Here is a 15,038-nt window from a genome sequence, read left to right on the forward strand (position 1 = left end):
ATCTTTGGGTATGGACATGCAGAGGAGGGATGGTGGATGCACTCGACAAAAGATCCACACTGAAAATTATCGTGATTTGCTTTGAACTCCAACTTCATATTCAAAAGTTCTGGCAAAAGCAGCTGTGTTTTAATCCACAGGATAATCTTCCAATTTCCAATTTTATTTATAAAACACTTTTAAATACCCAGCAAAGGAAAAAAGTGTTGTACAGAAAATAAGTTAAAACAATAGAATAACAGAAAACAGCAAAATAAATAAATAAAACACATAAAACATAAAATTAAAACAGCCCTATATTAAAACAAAAACAAGATAAAACAGCATAGAATCACCTAAAAACAACTGAAATAAAAACCAACATCTCACATGAGTCAAATTCAGGGTAAAGAGGTGGGTTTTCAAGAGTGACTTAAAAACAGGTAAAGAACTGGCCTGTCTAATCTCTAAAGGAAGCTCGTTCCACAGTTTTTGAGCTGCTACAGCAAAAGCACGATCCCCTCTAAGTTTATGCCCAGTCCTGGGTACATTCAGGAGCAGCTGATCAGCTGACCTGAGAGAGTGGGGTGGGTGTATAAGGCTGTAGCAGCTCAGAGAGATACAATGGGGCTAGGCCATGGAGAGCTTTAAAAGTAAATAAAAGAATTTTAAAATGAATCCCAAAAGAAATGGGCAGCCACTGAAGTGAAGCTAAAACAGGGGAAATGTGCTCAAACTTTTGAGTGCCAGTTAAAAGACGAGCTGCGGCATTTTGCACCCTCTGTAGATGACTAATATATGATGCGCTGACCCCAATATAAAGTGCATTACAGTAATCCAGCCGAGTGGTAACAAAGGCGTGGATCACTGTCTCAAAGTGCTGCCGTGAAAGAATTGGCTTTATTTTTGCCAGCTGCCTGAGGTGAAAGAAGCTAGATTTTACCACTGCCTTAATTTGATTATTAAACTTCAGATCACAGTCCACTTTGACCCCTAGGTTTGTGACAGTTGGCTTAACATACTGGGCCAGGGAATCTACATACACATTGGGGGTCTCAGTGGGGCTACCAAAAACCATCACCTCTGTCTTTTTATCATTGAATTTTAAAAAGTTAACAGACATCCAAGTCTTAATGTCATCGAGACACTGAAATAATGGCTGTGTAAGGTATCTGCCTTTTTTCTTTAGAGGGACATAGATCTGACAGTCATCAGCATAAAAGTGGAAAGCAATGCCATGCTTTCTCAGTACAGAACCAAGAGGAAGCAGATATAAAGAGAAGAGGAGGGGGCCTAGAACTGAGCCCTGTGGGACACCACACAAGAGGGGAGCGGAGTACGACACATAGTCACCGAGGCTGACACAAAAAGTTTGCCCTGCCAAGTAGGACCTGAACCACTCCAGTGCTGTGCCCCTAATGCCCACCCAGTCCTCCAAACGAGAGAATAAAATGGTATAATCCACGGTATCAAACGCAGCTGTCAAATCTAAAAGCACAAGAACAACACAGTCCCCAGCATTAGTCGCTAAAAATATGTCATTAAAAACTTTTAAAAGGGCTGATTCAGTGCTATGAAAGGGTTTAAAACCAGATTGAAAACCTCGAGAATTTTGGAAAGAAAAGGTAGGTACTTCATGCATGTGTCTTAAAGGCAACCCCCTAGCGCACACACACACACAGATGTGTTTAGATGCTCTTGTTCTTCAATGAACTGTGCACAAGTCAAGTATATAAATCATATTTGATTCAGATTTAACAACAAAAGTATGAGTTGATTTAATTCACACGAGAGAATCGTGGATGCAGATAATATCCACTCTAGATCGTAGGTTACAACTTTGAAGCGTCACAAGTTCAAACCTGCTCAGTTTGATCCTGACTTGATTGTCATGCTTAAATGTTTCTACTCGTGCTCTGTAGAATAGAAACAGCTGTTCTACAGACACTGAGATGTAAACATGGGCTTCTTAACTAATAAGACAATAGCCATTTTTTGTGTATTGATATGTCAGTATTTGGTCATAATTATAAAAACTAAAGTTGGCTAGTAAATGTCAAAATTTGTTTTGTATACAGAGATAGGAAAAACGTGGGAGATTAATAATACATTGCCAGCTCTGATGTATCAAGTTAATGCTGCCATGAGAGAATAACTGCATATTTTTAACGTTAAAGTTCAAGTCAGCTCTGCAAAAACAGGGGACTGGTCACTGAGGACACCTGCTGTCTTTTTTGCAATACTGCAGAAAGGCACAGTCTGCATGCTGCTGTGATGCAGGAACATTTTTTAACTAAGCTTGTCGCTGCCTTGGCAACTTTAATTGCTCTTAAGAGCATTTGACATGCAAAACTCTGAACTCAGCTGTGCTGCAGTGCTTCCTGTTGTTTAACCGTATATATTTTCACCACCTCAGTAGGGGCAAAAAGTGCCATGAGCATGTTACATTGATCAACGGGTGTGTATCGTGAAGTCATATGAGAATGTGTATATTATTACAACTGCACATCACTTGCAGCTACAGCAATGGCAGTAAAAGTGAAAATCTGGGACTGAGTTGGAGGGATATCATTCCCATCATTCCTTTTTCAGAAACACAGATAGTTTTCGAGTATTAGATGCGTATGACCATAAGGATTGTACGTGGTTTACCATCAGCTTTAGTGCTACGGCTAAATGGGCAAAAGCTTGAGATTTTATTTCATTTATAAAATAACAACTTTAAAGGTCAAAAAAGTTCTGATGGTAAAATATTACACTAACTTTATAAATGACAGTTTCTTAGATCTCATGGCCGTAGACTGCCATTCTTAATGATTGATGGAAACACAAAAGATGATATTGAATCATCTGCATTGTTGAAAATGTTTATGTTAAAGGACTCTTTTTGTTCGTTTCTTGTTGTTGTTCTTGTGAACTGGACACACCATGTGACTGTGATTGATAAACGTGGATTTATCAATTCTTTCAGGTTAACCAGCATTGAAGGGGTCTGGTTTAAGTTTTTAAGAATGAATTTTCTAGCTGCCTATTTTCCCCAGTAACAATCTTTAAATCCCAACAGAAAACATTTTCTTTTCATTTGTTTTTCCAACTTCAGACTAACTTTAATTTACTGCCATTTTTCCTCCCCCCACATGGAGGTAGTTTGTAATCAGTTCCCTTATTTTGTTGTCTGTCTGTTTGTTAGTAGTCAAGTGTCCACACTTTTGAAGATATAATTTTCCAATTTTGCATGGTTTATTACCCACAATCTTTGGGGTGAATCATGTTCAAACTTCACAGCAATATAGGCCTTGGGGGACCTGAGGACCTAACTATGCTAAACATTTTACCATGACCTCTTCAGCAGCTGGAAACTTATATCAGGCAAGAATGGGACCAAATTCCAACATCAAACCTCTAGGATCTCATAATCTTGATGTGCAGAAACAGTTTTGGAAAGAAGAGGAAATGCTACATCGCAGAAAACATTTCCCCGTCCCAACTATTTTTTTCCCTGTAGCAAGCATCAAATTTGAAATGAGCTCACTTTGTGCATAAAATTGCAAAATTTCACTGTTTAAACATTTGTCGTGTTATATACTTTCCTTTTTCAATAAGATGCTGGCTCATGTGATTTGAAAATCTTTTATTTTTCATTTTGTTCAAATTTAAAGAATGTCCCGGTTTTTGTGGAATTTGTGTTGAATGCTGCACTTTGGTCAATGCCGGTCGTGTTTAACACCTCAAGACCAGCTCCCGATCATCAATCGCTCGTGAGGGTCTCACCACAGCCGCTCACACTGCTCACGCGCAAACACGTAAACGTCGGTGAAAAAGACGGCGCAGCACGGCTGTGCAGCGTGTGATCTGGACACAAGCGATGGAGGCACAACTTGTAGAACTTTGGAAAGCTCATCCGAGCCTTTTCGATGTGGCATCACAAAATTATCACGACCACAACAACCGTGAAAATAGTTGGATTTACACTGCTGCTCAATCACAGCTGCCTGATCAATGTTTTTCATTAGCAGTTTAGCAAAGTTGATGGTGGTGGTGTGTCTGTGTGAGTGAAAGACAGAGAGGGAGAGCGAGCGACAGATTTTCTGTTATAACCTTAATTTTATGGACGCACAGGGTGAGCTCTCAGGTCGCATCAGAGCATCGGGCCGTATAGTGTGAGACCCTGCACCGTGACCTACCAACTTCTAACCCCTGTGAGTCAATCGCGCGACTGAAAAAAATCGCAGTGTCTGCCCAGCTTTAGGTGTACTGTCGTCCGAGACTTGCACCGCAGTGTCGGCGTTTGTTTCCCTGTTGGCCATGCTTCTTGTTGTGGTCATCTGTTGTCTTCCGGTATTTTCTCCGCAAGCGACCTTTCCTCGACCAATGAGATGAGCGGTAATCTGAATTGTCATACTCGAATTGTCATAAGTGTGCTGTCAGCTCATTGGTCACAAAGCAGGAGAGGGGCTGGGAATTATGTTTTCAAACAAAGCGTTAATTCCATTAAAAGTTATAGACTACTTTTGATTATCACTGTATTACGGGACAAAGTGCGTCCCTTATTAGCTCAATACGGGACGTGTACTTTTGTTTCTAAATACGGGACGATTCCGTTTTTTAAGGGACGGTTGGCAACCCTACATATCGGTCACATATTTGTCAGTAGTTTGTACTGTGAGCAGCAGTGTAACCCTGAGCTGAGCATCAAAGACAGGCGGTGCAGGCTTAGTCAAATATGATGGGCGAATTTTTAATTAAGTTTTCTCCATTGTTTTCCTTGGTCTGACTGTGGAGTTTGTTTTGAAATTCATGACAGGAAGTACTTCTATTTAGCTAAACGGAAGCTAAACGGAAAAACAGAGTAGCCCCCACTTCTTGCGTGATTCTGGCTTCACAGCAGGAGCTCAAACAACTTTGCAAGATTTGAGTAGCGCAGAAATTTGGGAGAAGCGTCCCACAGAGCGACAGTACAGCCTGCGCTCCGGATCACCGTCTGTCATTCAGCAGGTGAGTAACACTTCCGTCTGTCTGCAGGAGCAAGTGTGCTGAATACTCGAACTCTGTTCATTTATCTGCAGGTTAGAAGTAAAACTCAAAGGCAAAAGTTATTTGCTACTAAAACTCCTCTGTTAGAGGATGGAGACCAGCAGTGGCGGCTGGCCCATAGGGGGCGCTCGGGCTCCGCCCCCCCAAATGTGGAGGAGTAAAAATATATATTTTTAAAAAATTCATCAATGATAGTTTTACTATGTGTGTGCCCATATACAGCCAGGCGTATTTTAACATTTTCACCAGCTGACTCATTAAAGTTCAACCAACAAACGGTGTTTTTCTTCTTCTGGGGCGCTCGTCAAAGCGCCCTTGATATGCAGCGAAATAGCCTATCATTAAATGGTTGCCAGGGGAAAATAATAAATATTTGACCTATCAGCGTCGCTGAATTAAATGGTTTGGGGGCGCTTAAAATTGCGCCCCTGCAGAAAACGCGCGAAGATTTGCTGTTCTAGAATTTTACCTCAGTCAGTAGCCTAAGTGAGCTATAAGGTCAGAGAGAGACGATGGCAGCGGTATTGTTAACGGTTGAGGCACAGCCTCCCCCAAATTCGGTTAGATCGCTTCTAACCTACCCTTTTGCCAGAAGGACAATGGCAGAAAAACTGCAAGTTAAAGAGTTGGGACCTGACAAGCCCGAAATTCAACTAACCCAGGCAACGAAGGAGAAGTCAAAAGCATACAACAGGACTTTTTGTCGGAGTTGGTTCCAGCGCAAGTCGTGGCTGACAGGCTGTGGAACAGCTAATGCACTTTTTTGTTTCCCGTGCATACTGTTCAAAAGTGACAAGTGTGATTTGACGTGGACACAATCTGGACAAACCGACTTAAAGCACCTCTCCGAACGAATCAAGAAACATGAAAGCTCACGAGTTCATATGGACAACAGTGTAAAGCTAGCTGTGCTAGGGAAAACTAGCATAGCGGCGCAGCTAGATGATGGACATCGGATTGCTTTAAGAAGGCACAACGAAGAGGTAGATAAAAACCGTCATATTTTATCTAAAATCATCGATTGTATTAAGTTTTGTGGTGCTTTTGAGCTAGCAATGCGGGGACATGATGAAAGTGATTCCTCAGACAATCCAGGGATTTTTAGAGGTTTAGTCGACTTGATGGCATCAATTGATCACGACTTGAGGCAACACCTTGAAAATGCTACTGTATTTAAAGGCACCTCGAAAACAGTCCAGAACGAGATCCTGGATTGCATGTTGGCAGTTCTGAGAGAAAGGATCGTGGAAGAAGTAAAGGCAGCGAAGTTTTTAGCCATTCAAGCTGATGAAACCACTGACATTTCTACACACTGTCAGTTAGTCATGGTGCTAAGATACATTGACCAACGAAACCGTATTCAAGAGCGTTTTTTTGAATTCATCAAGCTACCCAATGCTTGTGCAGATGCAATAGCCAGTGCCTTATCGGAGAGGCTGCGCTTCATCCTCCCCCAGGGACAAGAGAGAAAGTTGATCGCCCAGGCCTACGATGGGGCCGCTGTAATGAGGGGTACCACTGGAGGAGTGCAGCGTAAGATACAGGACATTTATGCTAACGCTCACTACGTACATTGTTATGCCCATCAGTTAAACCTGGTAATGCAACAAGCAACCTCCCACATCCCTCAAATCAGTCACTTTTTTTCCGACATAGCAGGATTCGCTTCTTTTTTTACTAAATCGAGCAAGAGGACTGCAGTGCTTGACGAGGTGGTGGCGCACCGACTTCCAAGTGCATCGGCAACCCGTTGGAACTTCAACAGTCGTGCTGTGAATACAGTGTATGAACATAAAGACGATCTGGTGAGGTGTTTTCAGACCATCCGTAACAGTGAAGGATTTGATGCCCCTACAAAGAGAGATGCCGGTGGTTTCGTGAGAATGCTGGAAGACGAAGCTTTCTGTTTTTTCCTGGCCTTGTTTCACAAGATAATGCCACATGTAGACATGCTGTATAACCACCTACAGAAGAGAAACATCGATTCTGTCACCATCGCAGGGATCACCCAGACATTCATCAGCCGCATGCAGGCTATCAGGTAGGCATAAAAGCATAAATATGTAACCTAGAATAAATGTTAATTATCTATGCATAGATTCTATCAAATTCTCTGCATATATTCTGTGTTCTGTGACTTAAATGTTTAATGGAATTCAGATAATTTTGATTTATATCAGCCTTTGAAGTAATTTTATGAAAAATATTTGATTAAGTATATTTGATGAAGTATATTCCCAGTAATGATTTGATGTAGCCTATACCATAGGCTATTTCCTGAAATTATGGCCAGGGCCTTTATTTACTTGCACTGGTTTTCCCCCAGCCATTAAACCAGGTCCGGTTATTAATTAAATCCGGTAATTCCCGGTAATTAGAACACAACCTTTGTTTGGTTTGTGTTTGGTTAATATATCCCTATTCAGTTTTCAGAAGCCATTAATGAAACTTATGTATTGGATCAGGGAGGCACTTCCTAATCTGGTTGTGGATGAGGAGTACAGGGGACCTGTTCAAGACCCACCCACAAAGAGACGGAGAACATTGGGGGAAGACAGGCAACACCATTTGGCACTGGAGGTAAGCACTAGCTGCTTGGTCTGATTTAAATCGGATCATCAGATAAAATCTAATGACGATGCTGTCAGATGTCATTTGATATAGTGGTCATGACTGTTTTGTTTTGTTATGGACAGATTTTTTTTTTCAGAATAATGATTAACATGAGACATGTGCCAAAGTCTTACCACTGAATCTAACTCTTACCAATTATATATTATTGGATAGGTGTGCGACACCATTATGAGCCATGCCAAGGAGAGGTTTTCTTTCACCAAGCACCTTGTCAGCGCCACTCTGTTGCAAGGAGACTTGTTCCAACAACACAGCAAAAATTTTCCAGATGCAGCACTACAAACCACAGTGGAAGCCTATCCCTCATTGGACAAAGCCAGACTTAAAACAGAACTGTCCCTGATCTACGACAACGAGGAGTTTCAGAGTTGTAGTGGTGCGCTGGCGCTCTATCAGGTTCTGATGGAAAACAACCTTCAAGACACATTCACCGAAACTGTAAGTCTTCTTAACATCCTCATCACCACACCAATGACAACATCAGAATCGGAGAGGTGTTTCTCTACTTTAAAGAGGATAAAAACTTTCCTGAGAAACAATATGGCTCAGGATCGGCTCAACGCTCTGGCTATGCTGTCCATAGAGAAAAAACTCACACAAGAACTTCCTGATTTCAACACCAGGGTCATCGAGAAATTTGAGAACGTTGTCACAGATACCAACACAGTTCATCAATCAGAATGGCATGATCAATGGTGTCACCTGCTGCAGGTCAAGTGGGAATGAAATCAAATATTTCCCAAGTGCATAAGAATGTCATTAGTAATTGTTAGTAATGCTGTTTTCAGTTTTGTCAATAATCAAAAGTGATTTCATACTTTCTACCTTCAGTGTTAGGCAGAGGCGGAGCCAGACATTTGAAACACCCGGGGCTTAGCCCTAAAGGGGGGGGGGGGTTAGAAATGACTGAAAGATTAATAGGCTCTGTTTTGAGTTTTGTTCAAAAAAGAATGACTTCATATAGGAAAAAAATATATATATCACATATGCAGGACACCTTAAACTAGTTTTTTAATTAAGCAGCAAGGCAGAACAAAGTCAGGGCTGCATCAAGACACGAGGACTAAACCCCAAGTCAACCAGACCCAGAACTGATCCAGAACTAAAACAGGACTACAACAGTTCAAAATCAGGACTACTGAGGACTTAACCAAGACAGAACCAGAATCAGAACTAGATGATAGCAGCACTAAAAATCATCATAGACCTGCACTACACTTATTTTTTTTAATTGTACCAAAGTCCACTATTTAGATTCAGAAAAGTTTATATAATTATTTAGCCTTGTTGTGCAAACAAGCCTGCAAAACTTAATAAATATATAACTTGAAAAATAACAAACCTAAAAAGAAACACGAGATACATGAGTACCTATGATACGGTGATACTTTTGGTAAACAACCATTTGACTAACATGTGTGTCTCACCTGCTCTTGTTCCATCTCTGTTCTGTCCTCATTCCCCATCTCCCTCTCTGTTCCTCTCTCTCCCTCTCTGCTCCTCTCTCTCCCTCTCTGCTCCTCTCTCTCCCTCTCTGCTCCTCTCTCTCCCTCTCTGTTCCTCTCTCTCCCTCTCTGCTCCTCTCTCTCCCTCTCTGTTCCTCTCTCTCCCTCTCTGTTCCTCTCTCTCCCTCTCTGTTCCTCTCTCTCCCTCTCTGTTCCTCCCTCTCTGCTCCTCTCTCTCCCTCTCTGCTCCTCTCTCTCCCTCTCTGCTCCTCTCTCTCCCTCTCTGTTCCTCTCTCTCCCTCTCTGTTCCTCTCTCTCCCTCTCTGTTCCTCCCTCTCTGTTCCTCTCTCTCCCTCTCTGTTCCTCTCTCTCCCTCTCTGTTCCTCCCTCTCTGTTCCTCTCTCTCCCTCTCTGCTCCTCTCTCTCCCTCTCTGTTCCTCTCTCTCCCTCTCTGTTCCTCTCTCTCCCTCTCTGTTCCTCTCTCTCCCTCTCTGCTCCTCTCTCTCTCTCTCTCTCTCTCTCTCTCTCTCTCTCTCTGTTCCTCTCTCTCCCTCTCTGTTCCTCTCTCTCTCTCTCTCTCTCTCTCTCTCTCCCTCTCTGTTCCTCCCTCTCTGTTCCTCTCTCTCTCTCCCTCTCTGCTCCTCTCTCTCCCTCTCTGTTCCCCTCTCTGTGTTCCCCTCTCTCTCTCTTTGTGCTGACAATCATCAAATATACAGTTGAAACCAGATATTTACTCTTCAGATAAAAACACTTTTTTAATTGTAACATCAAATCAGACTAAATGTTTATTTTTTTTTTAGATTGATAAATATAAAAACATATTCGTTAACTTTCTATCTGTATTTCTTAATTGCAAATGTATTCAAACTGAGCCACACTTATGGAGCTCCACAGTTCTGTTCCTGGTGTTTTGGTTGACATCTCTTTATTTTCCCATGTCAAAGAAACAGGCTCTGTGTTTTGCCTTATATGCATCCACAGCTGTGCCACCAATTTACTCACATGGACTCTACTAACCTATCAGAAGCTTCTGCAGCTCAGAATGGAATCGTCTGGAGTTTCTTATTATTTAACAATAAACTTAGTGTATATGTACTCCTACATTTGATCAAAGTGATAAAAAATGGACAGCTCTCTCTTTATTCTGACATTTAACTAATTCAAAAGATATTTCAATATTTATCTAAAACAAAAAGTTTACTCTAAATTGATGTTGTACAGTAAAAATGTTTTAGGTTTTCTCCCTAAAGTGTATGTAAATATCTGGTTACAAATGTGAATATCCTGCTGTGTACTGAAGTTCCTCTTGTTTTGCATAGAAATATACCAAACAACACACAAAGCATAATATATAAAATACTACCTGAGTTTTTTCTTTGAAAGAACCCTCTAATGTCCATTCTTGTATATCAGTGCATTACTGAAACAGATTTAGCCGTGGAGGGTAACGACTGAAAATATGAAATAAACACACATGTAAGCTAAGACTCTCTAAAGAAACAGCATTGTTGTTGTTCGGCTTTTCATTTCGCCATTTGTTGATTCACTTGAAGAGCGAGTAACGTAAAATGGGTCAAGTGATCAGTTTGATATCAATCTTTCGTGATGCACCGTCATATTTACATTATTTGTACGGTACGAATGATTTGCTTTGGTACCTGTGTTCCAGATCTACTGGCGTTTAGATCAACTGGCGTTGGTCGAACAGATGTGTGGCAGTCTTGCGTTTCAGGAGCTGCTACCGACAAACCAGCAAAAAAACGGCAAATGTGTCATCTGTGACACTTGTGAGGTTGTCTCAAACACACTCCGTCAGTCTTGATGCTGTTGAACAACAAAATGTATAAAAATGTGGCGAGTTTACCTGGTGATATCCTCATGCGCAACGCGATCACGAAAACAGCAAACAAGTAATACCACACCGATGTTGTTCACAGGACAGCAAGAGTAAACGATCGGGAGACTGCTGTCGTCGTTATCGTTCCCCTCGCACGGTTTGTTTCTCCGAATTCAGCGTTTTTGCTTCACAACTACAGCGTGCTGTTTACTTTGTGCACTAACATGGAGTCAAGTCAACCAGCGCCACCTCTGGCCAAGTGCCACAGCCTACAGCCAGATCAACTTGTGACACACATCTGCAGCACGTTTGAATTCGTTTCATGCACATTTGTACCTTTCAACCGTGTCTGTTTGTGCGTCATGCAAATAAACCTTTGAAATGAATGAAATGACACTAATATTTCATATATTCCTTATTGGCCTACATTTGTACAAAATTCCAAATTATATACACAAAGTCATAGAAATCACCACTCCAATTGGTCATCATGATTTTGATATTCTCTTTTTCCATAACAATGAAATATGCCTTGGACAAATATGACACATCAATATTTCATTAGTGTTGTCACATCACATCCTGTAAGCATCGTTTGTCTGTGTCCTTTCTCTGGAAATGATATTTCCAGCCAATATAGGCAATCCATCAACATGGCTGGAGAGTTGGTAGTTATATACAGTCTGTATAAGTGTGGTTAATCCAATGAAGATTTGTAAGGAGACGGCAGTTACTTTGAATTCACAGCAGTTACACAGTGATTAGTAATAAACAGAGCCAGTGAGAGTGAGTGGATTTAAGAAAGTCAGTGACTCAGGTGTGTCGCTTGGTTTGTCATCTGTTTGTGAGACTGGAGGAGACGTAGAAATCTTTTGTTTTAAATCTTAGTTAGGAAGGTTCCTGTTTGAAAACAAGCACTTTTTGTGAGAAATGCAAGAAGTACATCTGCAGAAAGCACACAGTTACATTCTGTCCATCATGTGGACAAAATAGAAAATGTTGAGCATTGAAAAACTGAGAACGTTGGGCAAGTTCAAAATACGTGTTTGTAAGAACGAAAAACCAAATTGTTCCTAAAATAGTTATGGAAAGTCACTGTTGTATGTCTGTGTTCTACATGTTTATCTAATGGAAAATAAAGTTGCTATTGTTTTATTGCAGTTTATTGCAGTTTCTTGACAATTCTGAGTGAATTTACACAGTACGGGTCAAAATGACCCGCAACAAAATCAATGTCACTTTTTTGTTTTTCAACTTAATACAAGGGTTAATTTCCAAAACTTCCATATGATCTTCAATTTGTAGCAGATCCACTATCACACAGCAGCTGGAGCAGTTTCAAATGGAGGTCAGTCCACTACTACCATAGCCCACTACTAGATTAACTTGTGACACATCTGCACCTGCTGCTATGATCACATTGAGTAGAGGCTGAGTGGCTGCACTTACCCCTGGTACATCCAAATCTACCCACAAACATGTTGAAAGATGCAATGCCAGCAATGTGGATTGTCAACACTGAAAACAATCAGTAAGCAAAGACAACAGGGATAATTTGTTTCTGTTTATTTAGCATGCACAACATTTGTAGTCGCCTTCTGCACAGGGGAAGTCCACACACACTGTGTGGTACCACTTTCCACAGAAGGTGCATTCAATCTGCAAGACTGAATGAGATTGTCAGAGTCATTGTCTGACTGTTTATTACTAATCACTGTGTAACTGCTGTACATTCACAGTAACTGCCATCTCCTTACAAATGTTTATTAGATTAACCACACTTATACAAACTGTATATAACAACCAACTCTAACATGTTTGTTCGCAGAGAAAAGACACAGACAGACTGCGCTAACGACATGTGATGTTACAATATTAGTGTCATTTCATTCATTTCAAAGGTTTATTTGCATGACGCACAAACAGACACGGTTGAAAGGTACAAATGTGCATGAAACGAATTCAAACGTGCTGCAGATGTGTGTCACAAGTTGATCTGGCTGTAGGCTGTGGCACTTGGCCAGAGGTGGCGCTGGTTGACTTGACTCCATGTTAGTGCACAAAGTAAACTGCTCGCTGTAGTTGTGAAGCAAAAACGCTGAATTCGGAGAAACAAACCGTGCGAGGGGAACGATAACGACGACAACAGTCTCCCGATCGTGTACTCTTGCTGTCCTGTGAACAACATCGGTGTGGTATTACTTGTTTGCTGTTTTCGCGATCGCGTCGCGCATGAGGATATCACCAGGTAAACTCACCACATTTTTATACATTTTGTTGTTCAACAGCATCAAGACTGACGGAGTGTGTTTGAGACAACCTCACAAGTGTCACAGATGACACATTTGCCGTTTTTTTTTTTTTTTTTTTTGCTGGTTTGTCGGTAGCAGCTCCTGAAACGCAAGACTGCCACACATCTGTTCGACCAACGCCAGTTGATCTAAACGCCAGTAGATCTGGAACACCTGCTCAAACTTCAGCTCTCCTCTGTCTGCCTGGCTGCGTTTCTCCAACAGCGCACTCGCAGGCAGCAGCTGCCCCGCCCCGCTTAGTGTCTGAGCTCGGATCATACCAATATTAGGGGGGATTTACGCACAGTTGTAAATTCCCACAGTGTGCACTATGTGCTTTGAATATTGTGTGTAGTTTTTGTTTTATACAGTTGTCAGCCAGGCATCTAACTATGAAAAAATTACACTCCAAAAGACCCCGGGCTTCTGACAAAACAACCCGGGCTTAAGCCCAGTAAGCCACCCCCCCGCTCCACCACTGGTGTTAGGAATGTTCATTTTACTCTTCACAGCCGTCACCACAGTGGCCGCAGTCTTGGAGTCTGACTGCTCATTACTGATTTTGTTACCTGTTCAAGATTAGGCTGTGGCTGCTTTAAGTGTGGGGACACAATTTCCACCATGGTTTCTAAGCACTGATCCAGACAGTTCAAGTTTCCCGTGTTTCTAAAATTAAGGGACTAAGCGTGTAAATGTAAAAAAGTAATAAAAATATAATGTAAAGCAGTAAAAGGAGTTAGTAGCTTTTTCTCAGCTTTCTTGCCAGCCCGTTCTCACTCCCGAGGCGTAACATGCCGACGTTTTGTCACGTCCCACGGCGTTTCTGAGGAACGTGAAAGGAGACCTTCAGCGTTCTTGTGGTACGCGGAGGGTTATGAAAACCAGTGCAATGACACTCCCGCGGTAGTAGACGTTCCAGCCCTGTATTCCAGCCCTAAACATGACCTTATCCCCGACCTTAACCAGGACTTAAAACGTTAAATAGCGTGTTTTTAAGCGATTTGAAGAAAAAGAGCGAACATATGTAGATTGAGTCCAGACGGTTCTCATATTTCCTCATTTTTCCGAGGTCGTCATTTAGGAACGTGGTGGGTAGCCGAAAACGTAATATGTTGACGATGTGTCACCTAGCGTAAAATGTTCCGCTTTGGGAGTGAGAACGTGTTGCTAATGCTGCCTGTAACAGTCTTCATTGTCAACCTTTCACTCGACTGTGTGCTGGAATCATAACCAGTTTGTATTATTCATGATTAAAAGCACTAGAAGAAGACACGAGTACAGTCCTTGGTTAATGACTTCACCACGGTTTGTGAAATGCTTGTGAAAATGTTACTGTAGCGTCAAAGCTATGGTCAACTATGGTCAGTTAAATTATATTCATTGGTAACTGACAGCGACTGACGGAGGCTTCAGAGTCATTGGTGGGAAACTCCAGAATACTACTGGCTGTAATACAGGTACCTGTCAGTGTATCTTTACACTACAATTACATGTGGTTTGATTTTTCTTCCAGTGTTTCTGTTCTGACAGCATGAAGTGCACGTGGCCACTTTCCTCTCTGTTGCTGCTGCTCTTAGAGGTGAACAGTGCTTCTCTGCAGGAGACCAACAGGCCTAATTTTGTCCTGATAATGGTGGATGACCTAGGAATTGGAGACCTCGGCTGTTATGGCAATAACTCACTGAGGTAAGAACATGTTGCTTCTCACTGACGCTGGTGAAGCTTAAGTGTAATTTGGCTACTGGTTCTTAGAGACGTGATTGGCAGAAATGGGGGGAACTTGTAATTCTTCAAGCTGCTACTCCCAGAACTCTTTCA

At 41.7% G+C, this 15,038-nt stretch overlaps 2 protein-coding genes across 3 annotated transcripts in view; both read left to right on the forward strand.

The window, feature by feature from the left end:
* Nucleotides 1–5,995: 5,995 nt before the first annotated feature.
* Nucleotides 5,996–8,373, forward strand: LOC146622476 (zinc finger MYM-type protein 1-like). The gene is made up of 3 exons (XM_085366813.1): nucleotides 5,996–7,054; nucleotides 7,479–7,593; nucleotides 7,801–8,373. Exons 1-3 carry the CDS (start codon nucleotides 6,069–6,071, stop codon nucleotides 8,371–8,373), a joined length of 1,674 nt encoding a protein of 557 aa, XP_085222939.1. The 5' UTR covers nucleotides 5,996–6,068.
* A 6,366-nt stretch (nucleotides 8,374–14,739) lies between these two features.
* Nucleotides 14,740–15,038, forward strand: part of LOC146622477 (steryl-sulfatase-like) — a 34,614-nt gene continuing 34,315 nt past the window's right edge. For both annotated transcript variants that reach the window (XM_085366233.1, XM_085366232.1), the window contains exon 1: nucleotides 14,740–14,906. In XM_085366233.1, coding sequence (XP_085222359.1) covers nucleotides 14,752–14,906 — 155 coding nt within the window. In that variant the 5' untranslated portion in view covers nucleotides 14,740–14,751. The remainder of the gene's footprint in view (nucleotides 14,907–15,038) is intronic.

This window comes from Diplotaxodon limnothrissa, linkage group LG11 (genome assembly GCF_057381915.1).
Source record: "Diplotaxodon limnothrissa isolate DT_005_m linkage group LG11, D_limnothrissa_male_GT1.1, whole genome shotgun sequence".
NCBI lineage: Eukaryota > Metazoa > Chordata > Actinopteri > Cichliformes > Cichlidae > Diplotaxodon > Diplotaxodon limnothrissa.